Source organism: Elgaria multicarinata, chromosome 2, assembly GCF_023053635.1.
Source record: "Elgaria multicarinata webbii isolate HBS135686 ecotype San Diego chromosome 2, rElgMul1.1.pri, whole genome shotgun sequence".
Taxonomy (NCBI): Eukaryota; Metazoa; Chordata; class Lepidosauria; order Squamata; family Anguidae; genus Elgaria; species Elgaria multicarinata.
Genome location: NC_086172.1, coordinates 40,277,793 through 40,303,454, shown reverse-complemented (window position 1 = coordinate 40,303,454; position 25,662 = coordinate 40,277,793). Strand labels below are relative to the sequence as shown.

The 25,662-nt window shown below is 44.3% G+C and overlaps 1 protein-coding gene across 3 annotated transcripts in view; it reads left to right on the top strand.

Moving 5' to 3' along the window:
• The window catches only part of HOXD3 (homeobox D3), a 52,761-nt gene extending 39,435 nt beyond the window's left edge, over nt 1-13,326 (top strand). For 2 of the 3 annotated variants that reach the window (XM_063116348.1, XM_063116349.1), the window contains exons 3-5: nt 297-371; nt 6,856-7,489; nt 10,467-13,326. In XM_063116348.1, the coding sequence (XP_062972418.1) occupies nt 6,946-7,489; nt 10,467-11,215 (1,293 nt within the window). In that variant the 5' untranslated portion in view covers nt 297-371; nt 6,856-6,945 and the 3' untranslated portion in view covers nt 11,216-13,326. Of the gene's footprint in view, nt 1-169; nt 372-6,855; nt 7,490-10,466 lie in introns of those variants that run through there. The other variant, XM_063116350.1, reaches the window with a different exon arrangement.
• The last annotated feature ends 12,336 nt before the right edge of the window (nt 13,327-25,662 follow it).

Sequence of the window (25,662 nt, the reverse complement as noted above, 5' to 3'; positions counted from 1 at the left end):
ATGGATCCAACTCTGTGGATTCGTGTCTACTGCAAATGTCCAAAAACTATCTAGTCGCCCTAATATTTCATGAAAATCAAGTGACTTATTTGCGGTAAAGAAAGAAACAAACTCTTATACTTTATAGACAAATAAGGCTGAAGTCCCATACACGCCTACCTAGGAGTAAATCCCATTGTGTAGTGGATGTAAAGGGGGGGAATAGCCATGCTTAATATATACATTATTTATTAAGCCCGTGGTTGAAACTTGCGGGGGGAAATAATACTTCCACTGAGTTTCCCCCTTTGTTCCAGGTACAACTCATCGTTTTATTCAAAGGAATCTGAAGATCCTACCAAAAGTATTACAGATAAAATTCAAGAAAAAACGTAATTGTGGTGAGTTCCCCTCCCCCCGCTTTTCCTTTTGCTAAAAATGTTTTGCTTACATTCCTTCCCTCTCTTTTTCCACGTGGAGTTTACCAACAGATAATGTATTTTACATGGAGGAGGGGGGAATATCATGGCAGCTGATTCCCTTAGGAGCTTAATACACATGATATAATGTAACTGACAATCGATTTTCAAAAAAATGTATGTTAATATTCAGTGGCCTTAAACAAATACTTGAGAGTACATAGATAAAAGGTTATTACCATGAAGGTTATTTTTGTCTAAGCAGAATTGATATCCTATCAGGCCACTTCAGTAGATCATTATTAAAGGGGGAGGCATGATAGCAAACAAAAAACAAAAACAAAACCTTTAATGAAGCCATTCCACAATGATCCCGATTTATCCAACAAAATATAGATACTAATATTCTCTCAGTGACCATGGAATTATATCACATCAAGCTGAGGGAATGATATAGCCACGACCCCCACCCTCACTTGTTAAGCACTTTCAAGCCCCATAGATTCCACTGGGGAGAATGGAGGAGGAACTTAAATCCCCGCCACTTCCGAAACCCACTGGACTCAAAAGCGCATAATGAAGAGCTCTTTGGAGTAAATTTACTAAGAGCGTAACTGCTTTGTAAAGCGCGAGTTCGTTGAGCGAGAGACAAAAAGAGGGGGGGGGGCGTCCCTACAAGCTCATAACGCCGAATACACACAATACTCCTGCCAACGTAGCAGCGATTGGCGATTGATACAGTACAGCGGTGATAGAATATGGCAGTTAGGGTTCATTTACATCCATCACCCGTTTCTCCCCAGAAAGAATCGCTCCTTCCTGCGGCTCCTTCCTGGCGGCTGCAGCCTGTATTCCAGCAAAGACCCGGTTGGTGGAAAGCCTGTCTTCTGCCGGGCTCGGGGTGCTTCCAGGGGGCGAATCTCAGCCCGGCTTTGGAAGCAAATGCTCGAGGCAGGGCGGCGCAGCCCTTTATATACAGATGCCCCCTTGCAGGCTGCGGAGAAGGGGACGTGTTCCTGCGGACTGGGGCATTCTTTCGCCGGTCTCCCTCCTACGCAGCCTTGTTTTACACTTAGCTGTGCCCAGGCCAGGGCTTTCCTTCCTTCCTTCCTTCCCCCTTCTTCTTCCCTTCCCTTTCCTCCCCCCTCCACGCCATTCCTTACTCAAGCGTTTACTGCCCGAGCGCCAGCAGTCATAAATTTTGCTACACACCACCATGACAGGTGCATTGATATGCGCTGTGAGAACTCCGGCTGCTTAATAACCACTCCTCCGGCCCTCTCTTACTGCCTTTTATTTATTCGGTATCATATTAGATATTGATCCCCCGCAGAATTAAGTGTAGTGGACGCATTAGTAGAGAACTTGCTTCATATGAATATGTGGGGTTGGGGGTATCGGATCGAACGCAATTGTGAGCGCCGGGGAACTTGTCAAGAGAACAGGAGCGGGGATGGCTGTTCCTCTCGGTGGCACGCGGGGTGTGCGTGTGCGATGGGGGTGGTGGTGGGTGAGATAAGAAAAGGAGAGGGAGGGGAGGGGGTTGAACCTCATATTCCTCTCCCCACATCCTGAGCCACTTTGATTTCGAGAGATTATTCTTCGGAATAGATGGAGAGCAGTGAGGAAACAAAGGGATCTATTACTTTGCCTAATGGCACAGCGGTTCAGACAAGGTTAACCTCTCCAGATACTTGGGAAGGAAATTCGAAACACAGACATGGATACTTTGTGGCTTCCTCAGACTCCCAGAGAATCGTCCTCAGCCTCCCACACCGGTTTGTAAACAAGTTGGGCCAAACCACCGAGTGGATAAGTAGGGCTTCGGCCTTACCTACACACACACACACACACACACAAGAAGAGGGGGGGGAACCCACTCTTTTAAGCGCATGTCATTCTTGCAAAGCCCAAACGTGTTAGGGGTTTGAGAAAAGAAAGAGAAAAGAAAAGCGGGGAAAGTGTGTGTGTGTGTGTGTGTGTGTGTGTGTGTGTGTGAGAGAGAGAGAGAGAGAGAGAGAGAGAGAGAGAGAGATCTAAAAGATGAGCCACCAAACAGTAGAGCATTGTCCATGTGATTTATGGCCCTTTGCCTCCTTTTTAGGTTCAAGCAGAGTTCACAAGCAGTTGGTATTTCAGAAAAGAAATAAAGCTTCTCAGTTTTGCTGCAATATTCTTTCAGAAAGCCTCCTGTGTTGTTTGGGAAAACCTGGTTTTGGTGAATGAAGCAGGAGGCAGCCGCACTAGGCTAGGTTGGAATAAACAAAAACCTTTGAGAGCAGGCCACCAGTGAGGTTGTAAATGGCTGGGAGTTGAGACTTTATGATTATGGATTATCATTTGTGAATAAATAAGTGCTTAAACACTACTAATGTGTAGATAAATGGAAAGTAATCATGGACCTCCTGTTGGTCAATTTTATTTTATTTATTTTTGCTTCTTAATAGAATCCTCTTTCCATCTCATGACCATTTGGCCCTACTTCACCTCTCTCCCCCACCTTGTGTGTGTGTGTGTGTGTGTGCAGATACATATATCTGCCAACTGAGGAAAACACTTCATGCATGAGCTCTAGTCCAGAAAAGCTCAAGCCACAATAAATCTGTAAGTCTTGAAGGAGTCACAAGACTTTCTTGCTTTTGCTCCCTCAGACTTAACACTGCAACCTCTCTGGAACTTCTCACAATATTTTAGTTTTCTAAGGGTGCATGTTGAAACAGACATACCAAACATGCAACCCTTTCCCCTAATTATCTAAATACTTATGCTATTTTAAACAGTTTTTGTTGTCTTTAAAACACCTTAAGGAATCTTTACTTGAATAAATAAAATGTGATGAAAGGCTCTATTGTTCCTTTATTTAAAATGCGGAGCGAACATTTGCAAACATGTCAGGAAGCTGGAATGTTTTGTAGATTAAATCGATGTGAGCAAATTATGACAAAAATGGGGAAATATAGCAAATTAAGATTTTTAAGATTCATGAAAATATTTACATGAAAATTAAGCCAAAATCATGACGTCCATGATTACTGGGGAGGCAACATAAGTATAAAATGAAGAAAAAGATAACATGCTGGTACCAGTACCTATAGCAATGCAAAGGATTGGCATATTATTTTCAAAGTAGTTTATGTGAGTCTGTTCTGTGATTCTATATGGATTTATTTCAATGTAAACAGGCAGAGATTCACAGGACACCTCCCCTTCTCCTTTGATTTTAATAGCATCTATTCATGGGCTTGTTTAGGGACCCAAAGTCCAGTAGCCATAAACTGTAACACAGAATAAAATACTTGGAAAATATGCCTTTAAACTCAATGGATTAGGGATTACACTCTTAGTATCTTAAAACAGAGAGACAATCCCTTGATAGCATCAGGAATGGGCAACTTTCTGATTGTAATCCCAAAAGAGTAATCCTATGCACGCTTCAGTTAGGGGCAAATACTATAGAACACAGTGGAATCAACAAGCTTAGAAAACTGGGCTGTTTGCCACTTACTTGAAAGTAAATTTAACTAGAATCCTTTTGAAGAAAGACCCAACTATTTTTAAAATTATTTTGAAGTAAAGTGTTAGCAACCCAGTTATGACTGATTGCCAATATCACCTTTCTTGTTAGATCAGGCTTTTCTGAGAATATTTTCTGAACACCTTGCTTAGAAGTTAAATCCTATTAATTTGGTCTGTAAAGAAATGTAACTGTGCATCTAATACAGCACATTCAAATACAGATTTGATATGCATTTATCTGCCTACTGATTAATGTATTGGGTTTGAATTGTGCTCTTTCTCCAAGGTCAGATTGGCATAAAGCCCCCTCATTTGATCCCCACAAGGTAATTTAGGTTGTATTTTAGTGAGAAGCCTAAAATCTCCCTATGAGCTTCCTGTCTTGAGTGGAGATGGGAGCCCCAGGTCTTGTCACCATATGTCCATAATTGTACCACTACATGGTACATGTAAAGTATATTTTAATATCTTGTCCAAGTAGAGCTAAGGAAGTGTGGATGCATCCATAAGAATTAGGAGAGAAAACCAACAAGTCCCTTTCTAGCACTGAGGGACAAGGCTCCTTCAACATCTACACAATGCAGATTTATATTCAGGAATAAATTAAGGAACTAACACTATATAGTGCATTACTAGTAATAAGGAGGGGGGAAACCTCTTTTTTGTGTATATCAATCTTTCCTGGAACAGGAATCTTTTCTGCATGGTAATAAATAAACAAACAGAGGAGATTTTTCATGGCATGGAGATCACCTCCTCTACTTTAGCTAGCTTTAAAATAAAAAAAAATAACCTGCAAGAAACCTTGATTGAAATATCTGTAAAGGCTGAGAACTAACTAAGTTAGCTGACCCATGTATTTCTTCTTTATATTGCAAATCAAAATTATTGAATGCTCTTAGTTACACTTTAACTTCTTAGAAATCTTCCCAGGAAAAACAAAACAAAACACCAAGAGACAGGATTTACAATAGAGATGGAATTTTCGCTGGTTTTTCAGGTTCCAGTTCTGGTTCAATCCATCATGTCACTCCAGGCTCACAAATACCAGTGCGCATGCGTGACTTGAGGGTGGGGGGAAAGAGGGTTGGGGGAGGAAGAGAAAAAAGCAACAACAAAAAACTGATGGTTAATATTTATACTAAAATGGTACAGAGATCAAACTGCAAGGATATAGAAATGCTTGTTTAAAACAATAAAATAAATAATAATGTGGTGGAAGAGACAGTGTTTATGCTCTTTATAACCTTTTAAAAAAATCAAAACAATAAAAAACAGTAAGAATATGTTAATAAACTGTGGGCAGTCATTAGCTTTTTAACTGCTAGCTGAGGTTAGTTTAGGAAGCCAAGCTACAACTCTTGGTTGTTTGCCAGAAGTCTGTTCCTTTTTTATTTTATTTATTTTTAAAATCTTTCTTTTGGGAAGTTACTATTACCAAGTTATGAAAAGTCATCCAATTCTGTTTTCAGGAAAGCATTTATAAACCTTTGATTCCTACTCAACCTAGGATAAAAGGGAGACGATAATGCCCAGAAACATTGCACAGAAGGATCTGTGTCTTTCTGCTAATATGAGATGTGTTGATTCAGTGCTGAATTAGGCTGGGTGGTTAAATCCTTTGATTTCATCATAGCCACTTGCATTGCCTCGTTACACACTTTAGTTGTTTCAGAGTTGTACACTTCCAATGGAAGGTGCTTGGCATCAAGTTGCAAGCATACAACACTAATGCCACTAATGGCTCTCCTAGTACACCCCCATTCTCAACAGGAGGGGAAAACCCCCATTAATTTTAATGGAAATTTCGTCCAAATGAATTGTGTTTAGGATATGGATGTAAGGTATTAATAGCTGACTGTCTTGGCATGTGCTTCTGAGACAGAAAGGGAACGGAATGAAAGAGCACTGCATGCAAGTGAGGTCAATGCTGAAACGTGTGAAATCTCTGAGTCCGAAAGAGACCATGGGAAATGGGAGGCGAGGCCATCCATATATACGTGTGCATGACTTTCTTGCTGTGGTGCAAGGAACAGCGATGAGGAAGAGTGGGCTCAAATATTAGTCTCTGGGATTTGTGAGAATAAGGGAAGAAACAGAAGAGGCGATGTAAGGATTTCTGCTCTTTGAGACAATACGTTTGCCATGTTGTGCATGTTTGAAAGAAGCATTGGGGATGTTTGTGCCATAATAGGCCATCCCAAAGCGTGTTACTTTTATTGCATTTATGTCGTGGCCAGGATGTCTAATAGTAGTCCATGGCTACACATGGGCAGATAGGTGTGTGCATGTGTTTCAGAGAGAGAGAAAACTGGAGCCTTGCTATGAGTCCAGTTCTCTGGATGTTAGACTGTTGTTATATAAGAGGCTAATTACCGAAGGAAGTGTGGCCTGGAACTTTATGTGTTAGGAGATGGTTCGACTTGCAGAACAGTTGTAACAATGGGAATCTTATGTGCTGTGTGTGCAAGAAACCCAGAAGCTGAGAGCCTGGGCAATCCCGAATCCATTCATGTGTGCACCTGTGATTTTTCCTATGGTTACAAGTGAAACCTTTACGGATTTTGAGCTGGTCATCCCAGGGTGGATCATGATGAGCATATGAGGAAGAGAAAGTGTGAGTCCCTGCCATGGATGGCCATGTACCTGTGTGGTTGTCATCTTGTGAACACCTGACTGGCAGGTTTGTGTGTGTGTGTGTGTGTGTGTGTGTGTGTGTGTGTGTGTGTGTAAGTTGGAATGGCTGGGGAGAGCGATTGCTCCTGAGCCCGTAGGGAACTGGGAGACGGAACACGAGGCCAATGCGTGAGGAAATCTATCTGGGCCAAAGGGTCTCAGTCGGCCCGCCACTGGGTTCCACACGTGTTTGCCCTCTTTGGTTTCTTTCGTCCCCAAGTGACTCTTTTCTCCCTATCTCTGTGGCCTCCCCTCTGTTCTCCAGGTGGTTCCGCGGGCGGCGGCAGCAGGAGCGACTGGCCGGAGCCCAAGACGTGAGGAAACCAAGGCCGCGCGCGGGAGGCGGCGGCGGTCAATGTTATTTGAGCGGGCTCCCGAGGCCTTGGCAACCGCAGAGCCCACGATGCAGAAAACCGCCTACTACGACAACGCGGCGCTCTTCGGGGGCTACGGCGGCTACGGCAAAGCGGACGCCTACGCCTACACCACCGGCCCGCCACAGCCTTACGCCCAGCCGGCTCTGGACACCGACTACCCGGGCTCGGCTTGCTCCCTCCAGGGCGCCGCCCCCATCCGAGCGCCGCCGGCCCACAAGAGCGCCGACCTCAGCGGCAGTTGCATGCGCACCGGCGGAGGCAGCCAGGCCGTCCCTCCGCCGTCCCAGGGCCTGGCCGAGCAGCCGCCGCCGCCGCCGCCGCCGCCGCAGCCCCAGGCGCCGCCACCTGCGCTGCCCTCCCCCTCCCCGCCCAATAATCCCGCCCACGCGGTTCCCGCCAAGAAGGGCAAAGGCGGGCCCAACTCGTCGAGCGGCTCCACGGCCACCATAAGCAAGCAGATCTTCCCCTGGATGAAGGAGTCCCGCCAGAACTCCAAGCAGAAAAGCAACTGCGCCCCCGCAGGTACACGCCAGCTCGGCCTAGGGCGCCAGTCCCTCTCCTCCCCGGGTCCTCTTGTCCCGGACGTCGCTCTTCTTTCTCTGCCCTCATCATCGAAAAGCAGCAACGTTTGGCCTTCCAGATGGTTTGAACTACAACTCCCATCAGCACTAATCAGCGTAGCCAATGGTGAGGGGAAATGGGAGTTGTAGGCCGAAGGATCTGGAGGGCCACAAGTTGCCGTAGAGGGAGAAAAGTAATAATAATGGAGCTCAGAGGAAAGGGTTATGCTAGGCCAGCATCCTCGTTCCTACCGTGGCCAACTAGACGTCTCTGGAAACTCCACGAAGGCAACAGCCCTCTCTAGCCGCTGGTGTTCAGTGGCAAACAGAGCCTGAAGGTTCCCTTTGACTAGTAGCTATTGATATAGCCTTTTAGTCCATTAATTTGAACATTCCCTCCTTTAAGGCCATTTCCGGATCTTGTAGCAGATTCTGTCCATCACAAGTGGGGAATGTGTGGCCCACCCGATTATGTTGGATAACAGTTCTCCTCAGCCTTGACCATTGGCCATGCAGGCTGGGGCTGATAGGAGATGAAGTCCCAACAACACATGGAGGGCTACACATTACCCACTCCAACTATATATTAACGAAAGTATTGTTAAGGAAAGAAATGGAACCATGCAGAACTCGTTTCCCTGCTGAATATTGAAGGGAGCTGATAGAGGGAGTGTGTGAAACCCATCTCTTTGCAATGTTATAAGCCACTCAGGATGTTTATCTAGCTCTCCCACATCAGCAAAACAGAGGAAGAGAGTTGGAGACATCAGACCAGCTTGGGAGTAAACTGCATGGTTTGCAACATCTATTTCCCTCTTGACTTTTAATTTGCCCACCTTGAACATTCAGCCTGAGGAAGAATTCAGTGTGACTTCAAAGCTTACGTTCTGAATTTCATAGGAAATTGCTCCCAATTTAAAGATTCTATCTTTCTACATTGTTTCCTGTTCTTTAACACACACACACACACACACACACACACACGGGTAGATTAATTAGAGATCGTATCTTTCATTAGCCCTACTTGATGGATTTATTTTAAAAGGTGAAATCTGACTCAAGCCCTTGAAATGGGGTGAACCAGAAACTGAAACAAACTTATAAATACATTCTGTACACACAAAGCAAGGCATACTATTGAACCCACACAAGGTTATTAGTAAGTACTATTGAAAGTAGTGTAACTTCCCCAGTATATTTAAGGGTCTCTCTGGATGTAAAGCTTTGTTTCTAAGAATCTGTGCTTGGAAATGTCTCATTTAAACTGATTGGATTTGCTTCCCAGTAAAAGTTTTAGGCTGGGGTTGAACAAAGAGTGAGGGGGTGGGGCTGAAATTGGGGGTGTTCGCCCTCTTTCATCATGTCAGTGTTTAGTTACACAAGATGTTAGATTTTCAGTGCCCTTTATTCTAAAATATATCTTATAATAAAGCACGTCATCGCCCTATAGAGCATTTAGGTATGTCACTTGTTTCTGCAGTTCTCACCCATTTAGGACATAATAGTTGTGCTTCATATCAGGCTCCAAGGTGTCAGTGTCCATTCTTAGTTTTTTTTCTCTCTCTCTCTCAATTGATCTGGCAAATGTAAGAGACCATGTAACCATGTGCAAATACCAAGTAGCCCCAAAGTGGGGGGAGAGAAAATACTCATCTCTAATGATTCTAGCAAGCCGTTTTCCTGAGTACCATATCTAGAATAGAGGTTCTGTGACTCCAAATGTCTGTGGTCTGCTTTGGGTTACTCTGTCTTCTCTGAAACCATCTTGGTGGGAACATTTCTAACAAGGAGGAGCAAATACTGGAGAAAATACGGTGGCCCTCACATTCCTCCCCTTATTCAAAATCTCCCTGACGTGCAAAAAAAGGGAGGAGTGGTGGTTAATTTGACTGTGTTCTACCTTGTGGCTAGCCTTCCTTGGTTCTGTAATGCTACCTACTTTGGAGAGGAGAGCGAGAGCATTGTAATCCTGGGTCTTTCTCATGCTCTTCCTATGGGAATCCCCACTCTGCTGTCCTCTTGTGAGTTAAAGCACTGGCTCAGAGAGATAATAAACATGCCTGGTTTACTCTTGTTAGCAGCTGCAGCAGCAGCTCCATTGTCTTCAGAGTTTTGAGGCCTGGGCCTTGTTTCTTGCTTGGGACCAGTCAAGAGAACCTTCCTGGGCTTTGTCAGGGATCGATCGATTCTTCCAATTAAATTCGATGATTTACAACTCTCCCGCCTGGAACTGTAACTTTCCTATCCCTCTGAGAACCCAATTGCTGAGGCTCAATGTTGGTTCCCGCCCAACAGGGTGAGAGATCGAACCAGGTCCTCATTTTACACATGGTGGGGTGGGGGGTAGCTGAGTGAGAACCTCCGTAGTTGGCATTGGCTCCAAAAGATTTTTTTTAATTAAAATAATTCAATGAGATCGAAGGATTTGGTAAAATTGTCACTTTACTTACCCTGTTCCTAATTACCCTCCTGCCGGGTGGATATGAAGCAGCGATCTTCACTAATGTATTGAAGTGGTGCAGGGTGCTGAGCTTTGCAGTCCCTTTCCCATCCAGTTTCACTTAACTTTGAATTCTAGACTCCAGTTTTCTGAAAAGCCTATAATGGGTGGGAGGGAGGGGAACAGCTTTAGAATCGCTGAAGGAGAATACAGCCCAGCTAAAGGGGGGTCGTTAATTGCTAAACTGCCCAAGGAGTCTCTACAAAGACAGAATAATATCACTTCAGACAGATCGTGCAGTGTGTAAATGGCTTGATTCGAACTGGGTGATAATAGCGATTTGTGTACATTTTTCAAATTGGCACCTACTCCTCCAGAATGCCCAAGCGTCCCTCCCCTCCTCGCCACTGCACTGGTAATGCTATCAAGCTTTGTAAATCAACCAGCCACCCAACCAACCTCCTCCTCCTCCTGCTTCTTTCTCTCCTTTTTCCGACAGGAGAAAACTGCGAAGATAAAAGCCCCCCAGGCCCTGCTTCCAAACGGGTCCGCACCGCCTATACCAGCGCACAGCTGGTGGAGTTGGAGAAGGAGTTTCATTTCAACCGCTATCTCTGTCGCCCACGCCGCGTCGAAATGGCCAATCTGCTGAACCTGACAGAGCGTCAGATCAAGATCTGGTTTCAAAACCGGAGGATGAAGTACAAAAAAGACCAGAAAGCCAAAGGGATTATGCACTCCCCGGTGGGACAGTCCCCTGACCGAAGCCCACCTTTAAGCGGTCCAAACCACGTAGGATACTCCAGCCAACTCCCCACCGTCAGTAGCTTGAGCTACGATGCTCCTTCGCCAACATCCTTTGCCAAATCGCAGCAAAACATGTACGGGCTGGCGGCTTACACAGCCCCTCTCAGCAGCTGCTTGCCCCAGCAGAAAAGGTACCCGGGAGCCGAGTATGACCATCACGCCATGCAAAGCAATGGTGGCTTTGCCAACCCCAATTTGCAGGGCAGCCCCGTGTATGTTGGAGGGAACTTTGTTGATTCCATGCCAGCTTCTGGCCCGATGTTCAACATCAGCCATCTTTCTCATCCTTCATCCGCCAGCGTGGACTACAGCTGTGCTGCTCAGATCCCGGGCAACCATCACCATGGACCTTGTGACCCCCATCCCACATACACAGATCTTACTTCTCATCACACATCTCAGGGAAGGATTCAGGAAGCCCCCAAACTAACGCATCTGTAGTAGACTGGAATGGATTCAGAAAGAGAGACAGAGAAAGAGAGAGAGATTTAATGTACTCGCGTTTAAATTACCTCACTTTTTTCCTGATGTTACAGTATAATTACTTTGTGTACTTTGCGTATTAGTGGATTTCTGTGTCCCCAGTAGCAGCTACATTATCTTGTTTATTTTTCTAGTGACTCTTAAGTCCATGAAAATGACTTTTTTGTTTTGTTCTTCTGATTTTTGTTTTAACAGTTTAAAAGCATGACAGTGCAATATCTTCATTTTTTAAAAAAATAATAATAATCCTACAAGGGAATAATAATTGGTAATGATGTACTGGAAGGTAAGTTGTAGAAATCCATTAGTATTAGCAGCAAGGAAGTCCTGATGCGTTTACAACTATTGGGACCAAAATGGGGACTTGTTTCGGAGAAGTTAATTTATAGGAGCCTTCAGCAATGTAAAATATTGCTTTGGACTTAAATAAGGTGTATTTATTATTTTAAGAGAAACTTTTTTTTGTATCATTGATTATTTAATCCTGGTCTTCAATGTATTTATGTGGATATTTGTAGAGTTTCTTCACGCCCCTACCCCTAACCTCGGAAGATTGATTCAGGTCTTTGGTGACTATACATTTTCACCTATTTAGTATATTTGGTCTGAAATAGAAAAAGTAGTTTTGAACAGTTGTAACAGTGGCTGGTGTTTGTAGTTTATGTAAGGATTAAGCAAACTGTAAGTCAAGTCATAGATTAATACAAAACTGAAGCATTACCACAAAGAGCCGTTACATTTTTTAAAATATATATATATAAAATATAACATATTAATTTATTTGAGATTGTTTGGTATTATTTTACTTAGAATTAAAAACAACCCTCCTTAGGTTGGAAGTGTATCTCATTTACTGTTAGCATTTCCTCTGTTGTGGCACTGGGCTATTTCAGTTTTTTGGTGAACTTCTACATGCATAAAACCTCTGAGAAACTGGCAATTTGAATCCCATTCATGTCTACTCAGAAGTAAGCTTCGCTGAACTGAATGGGATTTACACCCTGTTAAGTTTGTCTAGGATTGCAGCCTTACTAGGCATTACACAAGCAGTTTTGTCTGGCTGTTGTTTAGTAAGACTAAAATAAGCAAAAATTGCTATCTGAAGATTAGGAACAATATAATTGATGTAATTAGGATTTCTATAGCAATTCAGGCTAAAAAAAACCCTGTCCGTTAAAGTTATTGTTCTTGTTATCATTGTTGCTGTTATTATTATTATTATTATTATTATTATTATTATTTATATTATATTTATGCTAACCATAAATCAATTTTATACACGTCACTGGAAACATGAACTTACTTTTGCTGAATAAGGAGGGGGAAAGAAGAAGAAAAACTTTGAATGAAATATTGACAATCAAGTATATACAAAGGAAAGACTGTGTTAGGGTGTAGGAGAAGAAATCCTTCTGAAATGCTCAGAATGGATTTTGAGGTAGGAAATTACTAGATCTATCAATATTTAATATAGTCTTCTGTAGCAGACATTGGTACAATCCTTGTGTAAACAAATGTTTCTGCCCGGAGCCTAAAAGGGACAAGAAACACAAACATCCTTTTTCAACCCCCCCTGCCCACTCTTCCTCTTTATTTATATGTTGCATTTAATCTCTTACCAGATTTATAAAGCTATTCTCAACGTAGAAGTGGCATTAGGTACATGTTAGAAGCGATACATGCCCATTAATTCAGCAGGAAGTGTTCCTTATCGCTTTAAAAAGCGCTCAGTTAAGATTCAGATCTTTTGAATTCCCACAACAGAACTGTAGCGAAACCTCACTTTTCAGTTTGACTAATAATGCAACTCCATCTCTCCATGTCCTAATGGCAACTCCTGCAATTCTTTTTGTGTGAGAGGTTTTTACTCCTACATTTGTGTCTGGCTGGAGTACCGTTTGGGGGCTTGTTTGTTTTAAAAAATGCCATGTTAATAATGAGAGAAGACGGGAAACGTATCCTTTTGTTAAATCTCACTTTTACCCGAGTGTTGTAGATCTGTAAAACAAAACAGAATAAACAGCTTCAAACGAAGAAATATTTTAACCACATCTGGATCTCAAGTGGCTTTCTATGATACTCTGTTTCTTCCATCATCTTTATTTAAAAAGTCAGATTAAAATAATTTATAATATGCACAGTCAGTGAGCTACGACAACAAATATGATTTCTAGTATGTCTTTCAGGAAAACCCAGTAATCGAATTGATAAATAAACAGTGCATGTAGATTTTATTTTATGTTCCTCATGTGTGCACATATTTCACTTTCCACTCCTATAAATCAAAACAATGCATAAGGAGTCCAACCCTGGGTAGGCCCTTTATGGTATGGTATGTCACTCAATAGGCATCCGCTGAGTCTGAAGGATTGGGAGGCCCCAAGTGTTACCCACAGCTTAATGTTTTATGGGCTTCATGGTGTCTCGGCTGTCTTGCATTATTATTATTCCCTCTTCCAGCCGTGTAAAGGGGCTGGTATAATTTAAAAATGAGGGGTGGGTGGGAGCACGGAGAGGTTGGGAACTTGTTTTGCATTTTTTAAAAAAATGTTGTTGCAACATAGCACTGGGGTAGCCTTACAACAACAACAATAAATTTCTTAGTTGCCTTTCTCTTAAAGACCCAAGGCAATTTGCAATGAAGTATTAAAACATAGAAAATATAAAATACCTAAAAACAATTTCCATTAAAATACTAAAATACAATAAAACTACTAAAGCATTAATACAGACCCTAACCATTCATAATATTGCATAGGCAACACTTGTAAATTATGGTTGCCCTTATTTCCAGAAGGGTAGCCGTGTTAGTTTATTGCAGCCAAAGCAACGAAGAGTCTTGTGGCACCTTAAAGGCTAATATAAAAAATTCTGGCCTAAGCTTTCATGGACTATAGCTCACTTTGATGAAGTGGACTATAGTTCACAAAAGCTTATTCTAGTCAACGGGATTTAAGCAGCCTGTGACCAGGATTGAAGCAGAATGTTTTGTTTTATTCTATTTTATTTTAAGATAAAGTTATTTTGAAGTCGTCCTAGTAAGCAAGGCTCAGGAAATCATATATTCAGGGCTGCTGCTGGTGTATATTGGAGATGAGATAGGCCTCTATTTAACCATAACCCAATTATTGGAAACAAATGTCTGCCTTCGTTCAGTCTCTGGCTTTTTGCCTTTATGCAGGAGGCCAGCCACGGAACATGCCAAGGCTAAACAAATTACTTGGCAAGAAATCCCTATTGATTTCAGTGGAGCTTACTTCCAAGTAAACAGGCATGGGATCCATGCCCAGAAAAAGAGGTGTATATGTGTATTTCACAGGAGTAAATGGCAAAACTCCCACAGATTCTAATGGTGCTGTTTTATGCTCAAATACATTCTGGCACAAGGTTTCTTTTGCTTTGGCCCGCCACTCAGATCATCATAAATTATAAACAACTGGTCTTCACACCTAACATAACTTCTGTTTCAAGTAGCTTCCTGAACCATTGGGGTATCTGAATAAAGTATGATGTGTTGTAAGCAGGCCCAAGATTTCACTCCTTCAACCCACCCACCCAAAACCTTTGTAAAAAGCCTGCAGTTCTTCCCAGACTTCCCCAGAATATTCAAGTGCATGACTTCACAGCTTTTCAGGAGGAGAAATCGGAAGGGAGGTTGCAGGGACTTGAATTTACATTTAGCTTGGCATAGTTCAAGTAACGTCAGATCATTCAATAAAATGAATTTATTGAGGATGCCACACTACCCCAACCTTCATTATTCTTAGCCTCAATCATTTAAAGCATTTTTATCCCACACTTCAACCAAGGCTCCCAGAACAGCTCACAAAGTTCAGAACTAAGATGGTTCCAGTCCCAGAGACGGGATACAAAAGGCAAGGGGCTTGGGAGGGAGGAGGAAAAAAAGAGAGCAAATTTAGGCACTAGATTCTTGGTTGCAGGGCTAAAGGCAAGCAGATGGACTAAGCCGCTTTAACTAGCTGTTTTAACCTGCTTTTCGTCATGTAGTGGAAAGAGGCAAGGGAGATACCTGGTTTTGAACTTGCCTTTCTCTGTTATCCCTAGTTTTATTTAAAGGCACTAATTTATTTATTTTATTTAGAATTACCCTCTGTTTCCCAAGGTCTGAAGGTGAACTTTATCATTGATTATTGTTGCTCTCTGTAGCATACAGGGTGGAAGAGAGAAACTAAAGGAAAGATGTGTGTATGTGTGTGTGTGTGTGTGTGTGTGTGTGTGTGTGTGTGTGTGTAAGAAGCCACACTTCTAAAGCCTGTCTTCCTTAATCTCCCTAGCTTGGCAACCTAAACACGCTTTCCTAAAAATAAAAATACGTCTCCGTAAAGTCAGTAGAGCTTAGGATCAGTCACCAAACGGAGCCCATTTTTCTTCTCCCTTCTCTTCACAGTGGCAGGGCCCCTCCCACCTGATCCCTATGCACACACACATTCCCCAGCCATCGCCTAGCATTCTCCAAACTGGAAATAGTTTTCTTCACACATACTACTCCTGCATATCCTAATCCATCTATCAATGAGAGGGTAGAGGGGTGGTAGATAGTGATAACAAGAATAATATGCGTACAAATAAATCTCGTTTCTTTCTTTCTACCCTATCTTTCCCTTCCAAATTATCCGAGGGTGACTAACTGCCAAAGTTTTGAGGACCAAGGAGAGCTGGTAACTCTGTCTTTTCGAACTCAGAAGCAGATTCCCCATCGATTGCTCCAATAGTAACTGAGGCCGGCTGTTCTGAAAGGGGTGGGTGGGTGGAGGGGATGAGCAAATGTCGGGGGCGTGTACTTAGCTCCCTTTCAGGGCCAATAAAACACCCCTCCGAATAGGAGTAGCGCGGCCTTTCTTATCTCAGCGGAGCTCCCCCGCAATGGAGAAAGGTGTTCAGCCCTGCGCCTGATGGCAGAATTGCGCCCACCCAGAGGAATGGGTGGGGAGGTGGAGGTGTTACACACACAAAATACAATTAAAAAACACACCTGTTTTTCGAAATTAATAAAAAATGCTCTCCTTGCCTTGGCTCGTGTGAATGGCTCGCATTTAAACACACACACACACACACTTCATTTATTCTAAAATAAACAGCTGTCGGGTCCCGGGACAAGCTGCCCTATTTGCCCTCCCCCCCCTCCTCCAGGCAGGCCCGCGCCCACCCTTCGGCAAAGCACCGAGAGACGGCATCCTCCCCGGGCCTCCCTCCTCATTGGCTTGGAGCAAAACCTGTAGCTAAGCAACCTCCTCTAGATAGGGCACCACTCGGCGGGGTCAATGGGGGATACGCTTTGCTGGAGCGCTTTGCAAGGCTGCGGAGAGAGATGCAGCAGCAGCCGCTGCCTCCGCGCCTCGTGTAGCTTGTCTGTCTCCTGTCTCTCCCCCCTCCCCTCGCTCCCCTCCCCTCGACTGAAACGGCGCCGTGTGCAAACAAAGGGGTCCCGGTAGCCATTTTTTTTTTCCTGCTCAGGAAGAATGCAGAGATTGCCAGACAGGAGAAGAAAGAAAGCGAGAGGCGCCTCTGAAGAGGGCCGGCCGGCGTGGGCCCGCTGGAAGCAAGGCGTGGGGGTGCGGATCTGTCGAGTGATTTTAAGGAAGGAGTTGAAGCGCGGAAGCAGTAAAGGGCTTAGTCAAATCCAGGAGGGCAAACCGCCGATGAAAGCGACTTAAAACACAGAAGCAGTCGTCGCCCTCACTTCCCAAATGTCCCCCGAAATTGTCTTCTTCACCCACCGACCCCTCCCAGTGCAACGCAGCAGCAAAGCCGCAATCCGGAGAAGTCTCTAAGGCAGCAAGTTTATACTCACTGCCCTGGCTGGGAGTAAGTCCCATGGAGCCCCAATAAGGCTTACTTCCGAGTAGGCGTACTTGATTATCTTTCCAGAGAGCTTCGCCTATGGGGCGGTATATAAATGCAAATCATCATCATCATCATCATCATCAATAGCCGAAACTCTGTAAGGCTGCTGTCTGATGCACACTTTACCTGAGAGTAAGCCTCACTGAACACAATGGGACTTCCGACTAAACCTGCCTCTGATGGTGCCCGAAGGCTGTGCTTTCTTTGTGCGCATCCTTGTGTGCCTTTCTTATCCAACTGGACGCGGCCTTGCAGGCGTGTAGCGGCTTGGCTGTTGCACCAGGCATTTCAGAAGGTTGTTGCCAGTGCTAAGAAGGCTTATTGTTTCGCGAAGGCTGCGATCCTATGAACGCTTTCTTAGGACCAAGTCCTATTGGGCCTACCTTCCTCCCAAGCGAAATGCACAGGATCCAGCTACAATAGCAAATGACCCGCATGAAACTCCGAAAGGGTTGGGTGTGTGTGTGTGTGGAAGAGTTGTATGCGGCCCTACATTTTGGATGCCTCTCCCCCAACTTCCCCTGGATGGGTGAACGGGGAGACTAAAATGCCTTGTAGACAGCATTTCTATTATTAGTATGATCCAGCCAGAGTTTAGCTCTCCTTTTCTATTGCTTTCAAAGAAATAGCCACAGTGGCTTCCGATTTTATACATTTTCACTCCAAAGTGTCCCCTTGTTTTCAGGGGGGCTTACTCCAAAGTAAAATGCGCACAGTAAGCCCTATTGTACATAACATGCATAGGATCGGGCTGCATACGTTACTTACGTAGTTATTGATTAGTTTTCTCTCATAATAAGCAAATCAACAGTACATTCCTATGCATGTTTACTCAGAAGACATACTGTGTTGAATTCCGGAAAATCCTATGCTAGACATGTTTACTCAAAAGTAAATCCCATTGAGTTCAGTGGTGGTTTACTCCCAAGTAAGTGAGCATAGGATTGCAGGCTAAAATATCTCTTCACGAAGGAAGGTGCACGTAACCCTTCTGAATGTTTCCATTGATCTACTGATAGCTTTGTAGTATTATTTATTCTGCCATTTTAGACTATGGTTTCTTTTTGTGAAGCAGTCATGCTTAAATAAACCTTGCAGCATTTACTCGCTATTTACCAGAGTGGTTCAGCTTGTCAGGTGGTCATCCTCTAAGAAAGGAAGGCAACACAAGAAAACTAGGGCGAGCAGAGAAATCACTTTAAAAATCCATCCTGCTCCACCACCCAGATAAACGGAAGTACATGAACAGAAGATGACTGACATCCCAATTGGAAAGTTTCATTAAAATCAAAAAGGCACTTTCTTCGAAGGAAATGTGCTTGGGAATGTAATATCACTGAATGAGTTCAGTAGATCCTGGTTCTCAGCCAACGATATCCAGTCAGCTCAAGAAAAAACTGCAATCTTATACATACTTACCTGGGAGTAAGTCTCATTGAATTTAATGGGACTTACTTCTGAGTAGACATGCCAAGGACTGCCCTGTTAGTGAACTATAATGGCACATTGTCCGGAGTATTCAACCCTGATCCTCACCCTTTTCAAGCTAAAATTCATTATCTGCAAAGAATTTAAAGTTTTAAAACCAGTAATATTATTTCTAAGTGTAGTCAAGATTAGGACTGAAAATAATAATCAGCTACATGCTGGCCACCTGCTATGACCCAATAGTGGTTGTTGCTGCTAAAAACACTTAACGCCATCTCAGGCTGCATTAACGGAAGCATCTTGAAAAGTTCCTGCTCCATTCTGCCTTGGTCAGGCAGCATTTGGAGTACTGTGCCCAATTCTGGTAGCCATGTTTTAAGAAGGCCACAGACAAAGTGGACCACATCCAGAGAAGGGAGACCAGGATGGTGAGGGCCTGGAAACTAAGTCCTAAGAGGAATGGTTGAAAGACCTGGGCATGTTTAGCCTGGAGAAGATGAAAGCAAGGCAGCCATACAAAAAATGGAGCAGAGTTGTTGTCCTGCTCCAGAGGGCAGGACTAGAACTAATAGGTGGAAATTGTAAGGAAAAATTAGCAGAAACTTCCTGTTAAGAGAAACCTATTCACAAGAGCTGTTTGAGAGTGAAGCAGGTTATTGCCTCGGGAGATGATGGGCTCTCCTTTGTGGAGGAATTTAAGCAGAGGCTGGACAGTTCCTGCATTGAGCTGAGGGTTGGACTAGATGACCTCCAAGATCCTCTTCCAAGTCTTTGATTCTAACTACCTCTAGTATCCAAAGCAGTAATCCTACATGCATCAGTTGCTGGGGAACACGGGTGGGAGGGTGCTGTTTCACCGTGTCCTGCTTGTGGGTCCCTGGTTGGCAGCTGGTTGTCCATTGTGTGAACAGAGTGCTGGGCTAAATGAATCCTTGGTCTGATCCAGCAGGACTCTTATGTCCTTAAATGAAATCATTAGTCACAGATTAAATGTGAACTTCTATGCAGGACTTAGGTCCACCTGAAAGTGCAGCTAGCATTGTTCTAAGTAATCAAAAGACATAGAATCGTAGACTTGGAAGAGACCTCTTCCAAGATGCAGGAAATCCACCAGTACAGCACCCCTGAGAGGTGGACATTGAGACTCAGAATCATTTGTGATTGTCCTGCCAGGTTCCCAAGCAAGACTGTTCTACCCTGCAACCCCTCCTGCTGTTAGGAATTTCCCTTAATGTTTAGCTTAAATCCCTTTTCTTGGAACTGGAGAACCCACCAGGTTCCAGTCTTACCCTCTGGAGCAACCATCACCTCTTCTCCAGGCTGAATATACCCAACTCCTTCAGCCTTTCCTCATATAGCTTGTTCTCCAGGTCCCTCATTTGAATTGCACCAGGGAAAACTTATGCCCCATCCTATATACATTTATTTATTTATTTATTGAATACTATACCTTTGTAAAAACAACCAAGGCTGTTTACAAAACATCTAGAACAGTGTGGTGTAGTGGCTACAGTGTTGGACTGGGAGTCGGGAGGTCTGGGTTCTAGTTCCCACTTGGCCATGGAAACCCATTAGATGACTTTGGGCCAGTCACAGACTCTCAGCCCAACCTACCTCACAGGGTTGTTGTTGTTGTGAGGATACAATGGAGAGGAGGAGGAGCATTATTTATGCCGCCTTAGATGGAGGAAAAAAGGCAGGATATAAATGCAATAAATAAATAAAACAAATAGAACATAAAACCCACAAATCCAATAAAAACATAGTAAAACATTTTTTTAAAAACTGCAATATCCAAAGCCATGGAAAAACCATAACAATGAGTTAAAAAGCTGAATCAAACATTGAATAGAAGGAAGTAAAGTCCCATTGATTCTAACAGGGCTTCTGACTTCCCAGTCTGTATGTTCAGGATGGAGGCTTCAATCCCCTAACAGAGCTAGGAGAGGTCAAACTAGATTTCCAGTAGGCCCTGCTGCCCTTTTCGACTGGCCTTCTGCCATCGCCCTGGTCTGTTTTGTAATTCTGTCTAGCTTGCAAGCTGCTTCTATTCTTCTCTCTTCTGAAGCCTCTGTGGAACTGGCAGAAGTGCTGGTGGTGTTTGGAACAGATTCGGCTCCTGCTGCAAAAGATTTGGCAAGGCTGTGGGGACCAAGGGATGGATGGACACAGGTTCGAGCAACTGGGAAGCAAATAGCAGAAGGTATTCCCCAAGTCATTAAGCACAGTAGTCATTCAACAACAACAAAAGTCCCTGCAGGCATTTGGATATGTCGAAGGGTTGAACGGGCAAACCCTTCCAATAAAGTAATTTATGGAGAAAAAGGAAAGGTCACATTATTGTGAGTGCCTGTCTTTAAGCCCTTATGAATGTTTCACCTCTAAAGGCCCAATCCTATGCATGTTTAGACCCTTCCCTCACCCCCAAAACCCAGTCGTACAATTCCCAGCATTTCCCAGGCAGCAGTGCTGAATGGGGAATGCTGGGAGTTGTACAACTTTTTTTCTGTCGAAACATGCAAAGGATTATGCTATAAATAGAAACTGAGTAATGGGGTGAGGGGTGGGAGGTTTCTTCTCCATAGTTTTGCTCCGTTTTATATATCCTACAGAATTTTTTTCAAGGCTGTACTACTTCAACTTCACATGGTGGTTGCAAAATTTGAATGATCCTCCCCCCTTCATACCTTGTGGTCAGGGCTGGCGCTGCCATAGAGGCAGCTCAGGCGGTGGCCTAGAACACCAAGGTAAGGGGGGCACCGAATGGCGCTCCCGGAAGCTGCTCTCACACAGCGGATCTGAGAGGGCGGCTTCCGGGCGCGACGTTCCGAAGCCACCTGCCCACCCCACCCCACCCCAGTGTCCTGGCTTCGAAGCCAGGAGTGGCTTCCGGCCGGGCGCTGGCTTCGAAGCCAGGACGCTGGGGTGGGAGAGCGAGTGGGCAGCTTCGGAATGGTGTACCCAGCTGGAAGCCGCTTTGGGAGAGCGGCTTCCGGGTGTGTCTTTCTGAAGCTGGCCGGCCTCTCCCTCCCCCCCCCCCGCAGCGTCCTGGCTTCAAAGCCAGGAATGGTTTCCAGCCGGGGGCTGGCTTTGAAGCCAGGACGCTGGGGTGGGGGAGTGGGCAGGTGGCTTCGGAACAGCATGCCCGAACGGAAGCCGCTCTGGGAGAGTGGCTTCCGGGCATACCTTTCTGAAGCCAGCCGGCCACCCCCACCCCAGCATCCTAGCTTCTCTTTGGCTGGGCGGGCGAGATGGCGCCCTGCATCCAGGTACGTGGGGGTGGGATGGGGATACTGGGGGTGGGTGGGGGTGGGTGGGTTAAAGCAGCTCACGTGCCTAGGATGCAAAATAGTCTGGCACCAGCCCTGCTTGTGGTATAGTGCAGGACAACCATTGGCCCTTTGTTGTGCTGAATGTGTAAACTGGGCACATAAGCATACGGCAATGCGATCCTAGGCATGTTTACTCAGAAATAAATCTTAAATTAAATAAATCCATATTTAATGGAGCTCACTTTTGAATAAGAATGCATGAATTGCAACCTCCACTCCTAGAGTAATTAGCTTTTACAATCTTAACCACTGTGTTGTACCTTCAATTAGGGTGGCAAATGGTTGGATCCCACCCACCCCCATCTACTCACCCACCTTTTCATTGTATGCTTGATGAAGGTTCTGTGCTGGGCTCTGGTGGGATTTCCTATAGATCAATGAATGTACAGTATCAAGCTCTGATAATTTGTGTAGTGCAAAAGTGCAGATCCCTTTATCCTGGGATACCACACCTATGTCTTTCATTTTGGAAGTATCCCTGAGATGAACCCACCTATTTGGGTTACCATAAAATAAGCACAAGAGTCAACTTACAATAATAATATTTTTTAAAAAAATACACAGATGAGATCTTGATGCCAGATTAGTTCATTTAAAATGCAAAGAAGCCAGCTATATTAGTCTGTTGTCACCAAAAAATTAAATTTAAAAAATGGTGAAGTTCCTGCCATGCAGAATTAAGCTGCTTAACTAGCATTAGGTTTGTGTGTCTCATACCACTTTCTCCTCAAAAACCACCACACTACAGCCAAACAGGTCTTGGGATACCTTAAAGACTAACAGATTTATTGTGGCATAAAAAGCTTATGCCACAATAAATCTGTTGGCTTTGAAGTGGCACAAGATTCTTATTTTTTTAATTTACACTTGGGGGGCATTTTATTAATAAATGACCACTGACCATGGCTTTTTCAAGGGGCTTCATCACACCAGTATTGTATTGAACTCTCATTATGCCTGGTTTGCTGTTTTGCAGCAGGGTACTCACATGATGTTGTGCCTGTCCTGCAGTCACCTCGCCTCTTCCCCTCCATTTTTTGTGTTTTCCTAGAGCAGGGAAAGTCTGGTTTATTTCCTCCATGCAGGATTAAAGTGCTCTTTTGCCCCCATGTATTGCCGTTCTCGCACCATGTCCTTTGTTGGGTGTGTGTGTGCTTTGAAGGGAGGTCTTGCTGACGAAAGAGGAGGGCAGGGCAGTTCTCCTTCTCCAGTATGCTGGCTTGTGCTGAGTCAGTTGAACAGACTTTCATTGCTCCAACCCTACTCTTATTGGCCACAGAAACAGCACCCAGCCCATGAAACATTGTAAAACTAGACAATAGGAATGTGCAGAGTGGGTCTTCTCTGCCATGAAATTACATTCAATGGGAATTAACCAAAATGCTTACAGCTCCTTCATTTTTAAAGATAAAGAAATGAAACTTGGCACCATGATACCTCTTAAGTAGGGCTTTAGGCATGCCATGTTTGAATGAGATCCTTTCATTGGTTGATTTTTAAATTTAAAAAATTCTCTCAAACCACTCACCCACATAAACACACACACACCTCCATAATGTGCATGGGTGGATTAAAGCAGAATCAGAAGTGTGTGTATCTGTTCATGCAGGTGAATGGTTTAAGGGGTGAAATTAAAAAAAAAATGGATGAAGGGATCTTGTTTGACCTTGGCATGCCTAAAGCCCTACTTAAGCACTATCATGGTGCTAAGCTTCATCTCTTCATCTTTAAAAATGAGGGAGCTATAAGCATTTTGGTTACATCAATCACATTGGCTGACGGGTCTGAGATTTTCCGTGGTTACTTACAAAGTTGTTGATTGTTTCCTTGGGACTTTGTCTGGGAAGAATGGGTGCAGTGATCCTATGTTGTTAAGTGTTATTAATTGGAATTGGGAGAGAGGGGATAAAATAACTGGGGTGCGGAGAGTGAAAACCGGACGTGCTGAGATCTTTAAACTCTGAAGGAGGGGCAGCCTTGGCGATGTTTTTCCAAAAAGGCATGGGGAAAAGAGTGTGTGAAAGTTGGGAAGCTGGCTTAACGTTAAGCAAAGAGGTGAAGAAAGCCACCCCTGCGGTGTCAGGAGGACTCCACGCCTGGCTTAAAGTCCTCCTCACTCTCCCCTTCTCTAGTGCTTCCAAAACACTTTGGGGATGTCTGCGACATAAGGAAGTCCTGCCTGTAACTCCCCAAACTTTAACCATTGTGATTACTCCGATGTTGGGAACGCTCAGTATAAATAAATAAATCAGGTCCAGAGTGGAGGTGCCCACGTCCATCACCCGACAAGAACCAATGAAGTGTAGGGGGAAGGAGAAGGCGTGGGGTGGAGCGGGCACAATGGCAGGAGAGCAAACAAGTGAAAAGACAGTCCCCTGGTATAGTGACAATCATGAAAGGGACTAGCCCTTGCCTCGCTAATCAAACAGTGGTCAAAAGTGCGAGTGCATACGGGGTGGGGAGGGAGGGAGTAGGTGTGATGGAGCTCAAGGAGTAATTCTTATTTCAGGTCACACAAAAAGTGAAGGTAGCCTGTTGACCAAAGAAACATTCAAAAATCTTTATCTCCATAATATGGTTACTAGGACCAACTCGCAGGTCACAAAATATTGTGCAAGTTTTCAAGTTCTTTAGAACTCTCCTTCAAGCAGGATGGCAAATGAAGTACAGCCTTCCTTCTCCCATTTTAAATGAAGATAGGATCAAGGATAAGAGGTCTATGGGTGTTGTCACACAGGGCATTAAATTAAAAAGCATCTTTAAACCTCTCCAGGTATATCTGTGCGCATACTGCATGTGTGCAGATGTTCTTAATATGGTGCAGAAAGCAGAAGAGGGGCATTTTGAAATCCAATGGACATTCTAGCCAATGTGAGTTTTGCACTTGTGTTTCAGAACACTGAAATGCCACTTTAGGTTACAATATCTTGTGGACATTTCCTTAGGGTAGGAGGAGAAGGCAACTTGTGGCCCTCCAGATGTTTTGGCCAACAATTCCCAGCAGTAACCAACACGGCCAATGGTGAGGAATGATGGGAGTTGTAAGACAAAACATCTGGAGGCCACAAGTTGCCCACCCCATCTTTAGGAATTAACCTTCTGAGACTTATTTCTAAGTAAACTTTCAGAAGATCACAACAATGCAAATGGATTGCTTTTACTCTTGCCCAAGGCCATCCAAAAAGCCCGCAGTTAGGATGGGATGTGTAGTATTCATCCCGCTAAACTACACTGATAGAAATATTATGGTTGTGGAAAGACAGTTGCTCTTTATTTATTCATTCTATTGCAGTTATCTATATGCCTCCTTTCAGGACACAAATCCTGCCACGGTGGCTAACAAATCACACAAAAAGAATAAAATCACAATAAATCATCTTAACACATTTTTAAGCATCACTAGGACAGTTGCTGGAAAGTGGCTGTGGAGGCAATAGAAGCTGGTTGCCTTCTCTTTCTGGGTCTTACCGCACTCCACTCTTCATGTGCTCATTTAAAAAGAAGATAAGGGGAAGAAAGAGAGAGAGGGGGCGGGGGGGGGGGGTGGCTGGCCGAAGGCGCTGGCTTAGATCTCCAACGTTTGCCAGCAATGCCAGGGCAGGCAGGCAGGCTCTTGGGAAAGTCCTCACGCATCCAGCGCTGGCGAGTGAACCGCCGACGGGAACAATAGCACAAAGAGCGCAGCCCTCCGGCTCTCGCGTCACCGCGTGGCCCGAGGTGAGTCCGCGGAGCTTCTTTGTGCCACCACGTGGCAGGCTTCGTCCACCCGAACGCGCCTTT